At 30.0% G+C, this 10,797-nt stretch overlaps 2 protein-coding genes across 4 annotated transcripts in view; one reads left to right on the top strand and one right to left on the bottom strand.

The window, feature by feature from the left end:
* LOC148233374 (RNA helicase aquarius) overlaps nucleotides 1–10,797 on the bottom strand; it is an 84,736-nt gene that overhangs the window by 32,662 nt on the left and 41,277 nt on the right. The gene's annotated exons all lie outside the window — the stretch shown is intronic.
* Nucleotides 3,638–9,186, top strand: LOC148233380 (G protein-coupled receptor Mth2-like). The gene is made up of 9 exons (XM_088189403.1): nucleotides 3,638–3,769; nucleotides 7,017–7,254; nucleotides 7,323–7,496; nucleotides 7,565–7,683; nucleotides 7,746–7,824; nucleotides 7,896–8,056; nucleotides 8,486–8,630; nucleotides 8,699–8,791; nucleotides 8,862–9,186. Exons 2-9 carry the CDS (start codon nucleotides 7,019–7,021, stop codon nucleotides 9,040–9,042), a joined length of 1,188 nt encoding a protein of 395 aa, XP_088045529.1. The 5' UTR covers nucleotides 3,638–3,769; nucleotides 7,017–7,018; the 3' UTR covers nucleotides 9,043–9,186.

The following is a 10,797-nucleotide window of genomic DNA, read 5'->3' as shown; positions in this document are numbered from 1 at the left end:
AAAATTATAATTATTTATATATAAAATCTAATCTTCTTTCTTTAATCATGAATTTTTCTATCACGCTGTCATAAAAAGTGCTCTTCTTTTTAATATCCATAAGGATTCCTTTTTCTATTGAAATCAAGCTAAGGCCACATAGCCTTTCTTGGCCTTGGGTACTTCGATAACAATTATTAATTCGTTTCAGAGCAGAAAATGAACGTTCTGTTGAAGCAGTACTGCTTGGAAGAGTTAATATTAGTTTGCCTAATTTATCTATTTCCTGAAAACCTGACTCAAGATTATTTGTGTTCATAAATTGTACAAGCTCATGAACAGATTTCTCTGCAAATTCAGGTAAATGATAATGAACAGCAAGCTCATTTTTTAAACTTATATAATCAAATAATGTTCCATAGAATTGTTGCAGTTTGGTAAGTAATTCCTTTGGAAATTTTCCTTTATATTGCTCATATTTTTCTTTCTCCAGAAGGTGAAAATATTCCAATTTGGACATTGAAGAAAAACGGTATTCAATTTGCTTACATATATTATCAACTATTGTATTAAATAGTTGGCTAAACGCGTGCTTTTCTTCAACAAGCAAATCATTACTCAGTCTTGGATAATTTTCTTCCGTTACATAAGAATCCCATAATGTTTCATAATTATTTTCCTGTTCATGTCTGAGTTGTTGCAAAATTTCGGTAACTTTCTTACAGCAATATAATATGTCAAAAGATTTGGATTGTAAAATGTTGTATAACACATCAGTTTGTCCAAAAAGGTTTGAAAATATGTGGAGAAGTTTTCTGGTTTCAAAATCTTCCAAAAAGCTAAGAAAACCTCGTGCTTTTATTACAGTGTCGGGGTCCCATAGTTCACAATTTTTCACGACGTCTCGAAAAAAGTCCATAAATTCATTTCTGTATTTTTGCACTGTGTTACTTAATCGTGATGTGTAATTCCATCTTGTAGGTGTAACAGAAGGAAGTCTTCTACCTACAAACTCTTGTAAAGCATTTATTCGTTTGGAAGATTTAGAAAAGAATGCAGACAATCCATTTAAAGTTTGAAAGAATGATTTTCACACTTTTATATTGGAAAGACCTTGTTGTAATGTTAAATTCAACATATGAGTATAGCAGTGTGTAAAAATGGCCAATGGATAAACTTCGAGTACTTTGGCTTGCAAACCATTAATATGCCCACTCATTACACTCGCCCCATCATAAGTCTGTCCAACTAATTTTTCTTGAATTTGAAATTCTTCAATTATATTTACAACGTGGCAAAATAAGCCATCGGCTGTTTTATCAGAGCTAACGTCTGTAAAGCCAAAAAACCGCTCGTAAACTTTACCTTCATAAACAAAACGCAAAACTGTCGAGAGCTGTGAGTTCGTCATTATATCTGAAGTTTCGTCAAGAATAATAGCGACAAAATTTGCTGAATTTACTTCTTCCTTAATATGATCTTTAATAACATCACCATTCGCTTCAATTATGTCATTCTGTATGGATGGGGAAGTACCACGAAACACCGTTGCAGTATTTAAATGAGTATCCAAAACAGAATCGTATTCTCGAAGTGCATTTAAAAATTCAAGGTAATTTCCTTTGTTTAGTGAATTACAGGATTCATCGTGGCCTCGAAAAGGTTGTTCTTGTTTTCCTAGATATACTACTGCGTCAATCATTCCTTTTAATATTTCTCTATTTTTATGAACTTGTTCATTATGTTGACTTATATTAGCTTTACGTTGAGCGTCAATCATGACTTCAATTCGTTGTTTTCCAAACATTTTGAGAGAAAAAAATGATTGAACGTGTGACTGCGCTCTTTTGTGTTTTTTCAGTGCCGTTATCAGATGACTAAGGTCAGCAAATCCACTTTTATTCCACACGCTGCTTTCTTTGGAAAACAATAAACATGGCCAACAGAACAATCTAGATCGAAGTTCGCAGCCTGTTAACCACTCAGTTCGTTCATATGATGAAAATGAAAAATGTCTTGTATATTCACATTTATTGTCTTTATGCTTCATAAATAAATTGGGAAGAGGTGGACGTGGTTTGCCAATTTTGATGATCTTCAATTTAATTTCATAACTTCTTTTTGAAAATAGATTATTCAAAATATCTTCAACGGTATTCTTCATCATTATTGGGGTAAATAAAAAAATATAATCTAGAATAGAAAATTAAATATTGATCATATGTAAATAAGATAATAAACTATTTTACGCCAAAATATAAAAAATGAGTGACCTGTTATTGTGATATAATGTAATAAAAAAGCAGCGACGGACGCAAGAGTTTTTGAAGTACGCGCACCAAATTCGAGACCAATTTTACCACTGAGCGCTGCCAGCCGACAGATCGACTTCAGCCGTTAAATCTCGGAACAATTTACTTTAGTCGGCGGCCGCGCGCAAGGTCGGCGCGTTATATGTGTTGTTCCAAAACGATCGCTCGCGCGAAAACGTTCAGAGCGAATGACAAATACCAATGCATACTATACACTGCATATTAAAATTTTATAATTTTACATACTACTGTATGCAAAATGATGTCGCTTTACGCCCTAAATTTTCTAAATTTCTAAATTTATATTTTAGATGGTTTTGCGGGTGTGCGCCGCACACCTAGCACACCCTGAATATACGCCCCTGGACTACACTACATATTTTTATTGCCATTGTGGTTGGGCTACTTTTAAAATATAGAAATATAATGATTGCTCATAAAATTACTTTGGACCAAATTTAAAATTATATTTTCTTTGCTACTGTTAAGTTTTTTACAATAGACATGCGGTGGACTTTGTCCGTTCCTATATTACTGTATTTATTTCCGCACTAACCAAAGACTTTATCAGTTTTTTTTACTATAGATTAATGAAGTTATATATGTGGACAAACTACGGATTATTTTCGAGCCATTTGATAAAAGATTTGCACATCAACTAAATGATAATATAACGTTATATAAAAATAGCTTCCGAACTTGGTAAAATAATAATAAAACAAGCTTCCGAACTTGGTAAAATAATAATAAAATAATTGTAAGAACGAAGCTCGGTCGTTAAATGAGGAGTAACTGTATATTAAAAAAATTAAAACACATGTTTTGCATTTAATGTCTTAAGTAGATTTAAATTTAAATGAGAAAGGAACATCATCGTAAGCACAAAAAATCTTTACTACAAAAGCTGAAAGAATCAGGTAGATTTTTATGTATATTATAATAGTGTGTAATTTACATTAATGTAAAATATAGAACATTTTTTTTATTATGATTTCTTTAAACGAAGCTGAGGTTCCAAATACAGATTTCTCAAAAAAAAAAAATACATAAACCCTGCCTAAAACATTTTTTTATTTAATTAATCATGCCTAATGGAACAGACTCCAACTAAGGTCGAGGTCCCGATCCCTGACCTGCGTCGCCAACTCAATTACTTATCTCCTCCAAACTTTCACACCAATCGCGCTGCCAGTAACTGGTCTTTGATCACTAACAAAATTTTTGGTTAAATTAGAGTCGCAAATTACTAATATTGCGCAAATAGTCCATATCTATACTGTCAATTCTATAGACTGCACTACATCTAATCTTATTTATGTAAACACATAAGTGTGCGTATCAATTAATAATAATATTTATTTTAACGTAGTATAATATAGAATAAATTATGAAAACACGATCAGTCGACTTGCAAACATTATGCACAACACTACTCCTATTATATTCACGAAATAATAGAGAAGCATAAGTAATATTCAGTAAGTTTTAAATATAGTTATAATAATAATACGTGATTAGCATGCTAATTATTTTTATTATATTGAGAGTCGTATAACAGACATGTGCATTTTCTATGCAAATATGTAAAGTGATAAAACTAGTTATTTTAAATAATAAAAAACGCAAAAGTTATACTAATATTGTCCATTTGAGAAGCCATGACTTTATAATTTGGATGTTTTAGTGACGAACTGCTCTTAATCTCGATTAATGTCCATTTTAGTATTATCAAAATAATTCCAGTAATTATATAAGTTTTATTTTCAGACATATTATTTACCAAATTAATTAATGTGCATTTATTTATTTTTATAAAAATATTGATTGAATATTTTATTTATTTCTGCCCCTTATCTGCGTTTGTTGTGAATATTTACTATCTCTAATAATAATAACTAATATATTTTCCAATGGTAAACTATTTTATGTTTAGAAAAGTTATGTTCTATATTAAAGGTTAGCAACAATCCCGATTCGAATGTCTTCAATTAATCCCATCAAGATCAAGTTAAAATATTATTTTAGTCAAAATTAACTGGACGCCAATCAACACAGATTAATCATTAACAAATTTTTACAAAATATTTTTTTGTAAAAATTGGCGCCACTTCATGTGTAATATTTAATTAACACTATGTTTAGATTAAAACATATGCTCAGTGCCTGTAAAATAGCAAAAGTAATAATAATTCCTATATATTTGCTACCAGTATTCGAAAAACTCCTGTTGAAGAGATTGAAACCCATAATAGAGGAGAAAAAAGCAATTCCTGACCATCAGTTTGGGTTTTGAAATACACATTCTACAATCGGTGCATTACTGATTTAATAGAAAAAGCGCTGAAAGAAAAATATTTTTTTTCGACTATTTTATTTTGTAGATGTTGCTCAAGCTTTTGATAAAGTATGACACAAATGATTAATTAAAAAAACTAAATAGCATACAATAGAAGCAATATATAGAATTACTTAATCGTACATTTCTAACAGATTATTCAGAAATAATCAAAATAACGATTTTTCTGAATTAAAAGAAATAAGTACTGGAGTCCCACAAGGAAGTGTCTTAGGGCCATTACTCTATTTGTTGTACACATATTATTTGCCACAACGCAACATTCCCAGAATATACAGCAATCCTGGCAGTGGGGAAATAAATAGCGAATACTACCGAAAAACTTCAACAAGCCGCTGATAGAATCACCAATTGTAACAAAAACGGAAAATTGAATGAACTAAAATTGCAATCAATTGCAAATTTTCATAAACGGCAACACTATTCCATTTTAAAATACAGCTAAATACCTCGGTATGACCCTGAACACTGCGGTAAAAGAAACATATAAAAAATTAAAAATAATAACTTGAAATAAAATACGGAAAGCACGGTCAATTGGGCTACGGCGATTGGGCGACGGTCAAATGGGCGATTCAAAATGGGCGACGGAAAAATGGGCGATGGTCTTTTGGGCGATACAATAATAATGCATTACAAATAAATGTAATGCAAATCATGATCTTATAATTAATTAAATAATTAACATAATTTAATACACAATAAAATATATATATATATATATACATATACGTACATATGAAAATATAAGTACATAATATTTTTTAGAATAGAATTAAAAGATGAAAACATTATTCGGTCTAAACAAAATATAAGATATATGTATATATTTACTTATCATTTGTGCTTATTTAATAATAAAATATCACTTTAACAGTTTGATTTTTTTATTCAAGAATTTAAGAGAGTTACCCGATATCATAAAACACTTAAAACGCACAGGTTAAGTCGGTAATTTTATTATAAATACCTACCTGATAAATGTTTATAGTGGGCCCTTACGCGAATTTTTTTTATGTTTTGAGCCTTGGAAACTACTGTGAGAACAAGCTTTTGAAATTTCCAAGAATCGCATAGTTTACAGTTATCTATTTTAAATTAGATAGGATAGTTATATATAAATATAATAATACAGAACTAGCGCTGATAAGTGTTTATCGTGGATTTTGCCCTTTACGCGATTTTTTTATGTTTTGAGACCTATAAATTACTGTGAGAACAATCTTTTGGAATTTCCAAAAATCGCATATTTTACCGTTATCTATTTTAAACTGGATAGGGTAGTTATATATAAATATAATAACCCAGAACTAGCGCTGATAAATGTTTATCGTGGATTTTGCCCTTAACGCGAATTTTTTTATGTTTTGCGCCTTGGAAATTAGTGTGAGAATAAACTTTGGGAATACACAAAAATCGCATATTTTACGGTTATCTATTTAAAACTAGATAGGATAGTTATATTATATAAATATAATAACCCATAACTAGCGCTCAGTATACTTTTGAATTTTGATTGAAAACGTTCGCAAAAAGTTTCGTCGCGTCTTTGAAAATTATTTTTGTCGTGGTTTTAAAACACTTTATCACAGTTTCATTGTGTTTTTGGTAAAAAAATTCAGTACAGCAAGAAAATTAGTATGTGTCTTTTTATTCACATGTGGGTTATATTTTATGTGTTATTTATAGATAATTGTTTTTTATAGATCATTGTTGAGAACGAGTAATTTGAGTTACCACAGTTTATATTCTTCATAAATGGACAAGGAAAAATATGTTTGGAATGGATATCTTTATAAAAAAAATAGACCAAAGAATATTTATAAAAGTTTTGAGGTACAATAGAAAAAATATTATAGAATATTTACGTGGTATTGCATATAATTATAATATGAGTTAATAATTTGTAAATAAAATTCTTTTTCATTTAATATACTTTTTCGTTTTAATGTATATTTTATTAATATTTACAATAAAGCAAAGCGTGCAAATTTTTTTAATTTCTGTCGCTCATATGACCGTCGCCCAATTGTACCGCGCCAGTGCTGCTAAACATAAAACGAAGCTTTAACAGCACGTCAATATCGAAGCAGCAAACTCTCCAATGTGAACAACTTGAATAAACGGTTAAATAGGACTAAGCCCTTCGAACTGGTCTAGTTGTGATTACTGAAATACATTTACATTTGGACACCAGTGAAGTGATTTTTATAGAAGTTCTTTAAAATACAACCATTAAAAAAAACATAGTTCTACTTTATATCTTCAATTATAAAATATACGTACATACGTTTTGCTAGAATGCTTCACTGTTCTGTCTGTGTAGCGTTTTTAATTTGGTTACTGCCTAATTCTTATGATTTTTTCAGGAATGAAATTACGTCATTTCGCATTATTCGCACTGTGGCATTATGCTTTGGTGGATTCGAAAACAGAAAATCATGAATGCTGTCCCAACAATAACACCATAATAGATTTCGTATGCCAAGATGAAAAAGTACCGACCCAAAACAAAAAAGTGCTGCAGTGTTCGACGAAAATATTTGAACTCGAATTAGTAGAATTTTTGCTTGATGAAGAGCACTTTCGCCATTTTGTAACTAGAAAGTATGTGTAATCATAAACAAGATTATATGGCGTCTAAACAATATTAATAAGATTCTATGTATTTCCAGTTTTTGCTTCGGAAACAAAGTAACAAACAACAGAAAAGAGCGCGTTTTTATAGGCTGTTCTCCGGATCATACCAGCAGCAAATTTAGATTCACAGTCACACCTATATTTTTGATAATGTCTATCATTGCATTGGTTCTGACTCTCATCGTCCATATTATCGTTCCGGATTTAAGGTTAAGTCAATTAATAAAATCCTTTATGGTTTTTCGCGTATTTAATTAATTAATCTGACGATCATCAGAGATATTCAAGGATTGAGTACAATGTGCTTATGCGGATGTTTCGCTCTCGGATTTTCGCACCTATTGGCAATAAATTTAACAAGGATTAGCGCAAAAAGTGTAATGTGTTACATAATGGGTATGTTTAAAAATCAAAACTGAAATCTTAAAAAGTGTTTTAATAAATTATTGTTGTTTTAGGTTTCAGTATGTATTACTGGACAATGGCGGCATTCTTTTGGATGAACGTAATCTCGATCGATATAATGAGGACTGTAACGTAAGCAACGAACCAACAAATCTCAGATGTATATATTATAAACATAATATAAATTTAAAACTTTTTCCTAGATTTAAAAATGGCAATATAGCAGATAAGCACCTGTTTTTATATTACAGTGTGTACGGTTGGGGAATGCCTTTGATATTACTATTGATCACTGTCTCCGCTAACTTCATAGAAGGATATCATATTAAGCCTAAAATTGGAAACAATGTCTGTTGGTTTTATGGTAAGTTACGTAAATATGCATGTAGATCGTTCGATTGGATTATTATTGTAATAGTAATCCCTGAACATAGTCGTTACTGCATACTGTATGAATTTTAAATCAAGCTGAAAGCAACAGTTTATTTATGAAGTGGTTAATGAACATAAAGTCATACATATCAACACAAAAGAGTCACGCGCGTCTGTAATCGCGCGAGCAGTGCTCGCGGACCTAGCAACTGTCGGCAAGTACGCCTATATTATTGTGCATCCGACTTTTAAAATATCAAAGCCAGAAAATTGTCGAACAGTAATTATAGAACAAGTGTGGTGTGTGCATGAATGAGCTATTTCTTATTATATAATGGGAATATTAAAAACAGCAGTACTCATCGAACAAACTTGGTGCATCTTCTAAGCTCAACTACATAATAAAAAAATTATTTTACAGGGGATATTGAAATTTGGTCTTACTTCTATGCACCAATTTTTATAATTTTGATTGCGAACCTCGTACTATTTGGTATGGCTTCTAAAGGATTGTGGTATAAGATCAGCAATGACAACGTGATCAAACTCAAGAGTATGAAATATAGGTGAATATTTAAATAAATATATTTTCTAATCCGCTAACAACAATTATGTAATTTAATTTATAATTTAGATTCTACTTATACGCCAAACTCTTGATAATCTATGGAATTTTTTGGATTTTCGAATTATTAAGTTCTTTTTTTGACGGGCAACAAGTAGCAAAGTGAGTCTTGACCGCATATTAACATGTAAACATTCATTGTATTATTGTATAATGATTATTTGATTTAAAGGATTATCGCCGTCGTGTTGAACAGCTTATCTGGAGTGATCTACTTTTTATTATTAGTAGTGTTCAGAAAAAGAGCTCGCAGAGGCCTAGTGAAGTTAGGTCTACGCATTCCGTGTGTTTCAAATAACGAAGAATTAGAAGAAGAAGAAGAAGAAATTCTAGAAGATGAGAACCAACCATAAGTCGGACTAATTTTTTTTATAAACATATATATCGTTTTTAAAAATACTATGAATCTCTAAATTCTTAAATTAAGAGTTATATAAATAATTATAAAGATAAGAAATGTACATTATAAATAATAAAACATTACAAATAAAACATTGGAACTTGGTTGAAAGTTAAATGGGACAGGAAGAACATCGTAAGTCTAAAATGCGTAAATGCCTTATAAGTAACATCCTATCAGACTACTAAACTATCGACGGATCGACCACAAACAAAACAATCATAACAATCCGTCATCGTAGTATTACTAATTATGTATCAAAAGCATATATTCAGAAAAAATACACAGAATTTTCTCAGTGTAATTTATTTTATCCCAGTTCACTATTGAAAAAATTGACTCCGGTTAATTGATAAATATAAAAAATATAGTAATGATTTTAATTTCTATAAATGTGTTCAAAATATAAACAGGAGTAACGATAAATATATCTAACGTTTATCCGTACTGTGTGCTTTAGAGCTAATAGTAGGGGCCTAAGCCCAACTTGCCATCTCTTTCTCAATTATGAATAATAATAAAATTGATAGCTCTCGAACTGACTGTGTTAACGCAAATATAGTATAGACGATGTTATTCAAATAAGTTGTCGGGTGCTTTTTTCAAAACAAACTTCATTTATATTTTATTTTTTTAAATAAATAAGGATTTTTTTAATTGTTTTAACCACTAAATATTATTGCTCCATATTACATCTAATCATTTAGAGTACAAAAAAAAAGAGTTTTAAAATATAAAAGATATATGTATAAAATAATTAATTTAATATAATTTAAATCAATGATATTTTAAAAAAAAAATTCTCATATATGTTAGGTCAAATTGTCTGGGACTAAAAGAGTTATGCCGTAGTTACATATGTTTTATTCTATAATATTTACATAAACAGTTCAAATTTCATTAATGTTACTTTTAACATTATGTAGTAGAAATAAATAAGTATACGAAAGATAAATCTTTCGAAAAAAAATATTACTGCAATATTTTAAAATTGTGTAATAAATAAAAAAGTATTATAAATAAATCAGATCTCAATTACAAAAATATCACAATCATCAATCGTAACTGATAAAAAATAGTGAGTAATATATTTGATTAGAATAAATAGGCTAGTGGTGTTTTGGCTATTGGTATAAAAATTAAGGAGGCATCCAGAAGCGGTCCATCAAAGGCGATGTTGTCCTAGATTTATTGTTTTGTGGGAAATCCTATTCTTGAACCTCGCATTAAAATCTGTGACCAAAAATAATTATTCATCAATAAGGATAAACTAGACAAAAGTGGGACTCATTTGTGGGGGGGATCTTGATCAAAATTGAAAAAGCCCCCGTTACAACTAGAAAAAATGAGTTACCCATAAATAACACGCAAGGATTCTGCGGTGCGTTGAATGAATATTTCTTTATATACATAATATAGCACTGTAAGGCTACAGAATTCCCGTTGCACAATTCTACCTAGGAGATGTCCATCAAGCAAATGTGACTACAGGCGGCCCTCGACTTTCGAATGTTCGACTTTCGCACATTTAAAAAAAAAACTGTTTTTTTTTAAATTTAATTTTTTTTTATAAAAAATTATAAACATGAGTGAAAAACGAAAAAACTTTATTGTTGATACAAACAAAAAGAAATTAAGGACTCATAAACTTAAACAAAAAATTATTACAAACAGGTCTACGATATGTTCAATTTTGCAAAATAAAAAT

Source organism: Plectrocnemia conspersa, unplaced genomic scaffold (assembly GCF_051122295.1).
Source record: "Plectrocnemia conspersa isolate PC_06_02 unplaced genomic scaffold, ASM5112229v1 ptg000008l, whole genome shotgun sequence".
NCBI classification, from domain to species: domain Eukaryota; kingdom Metazoa; phylum Arthropoda; class Insecta; order Trichoptera; family Polycentropodidae; genus Plectrocnemia; species Plectrocnemia conspersa.
Note: the sequence above shows the minus strand (reverse complement) of the source record. Positions and strands in the feature narration are given on the sequence as shown.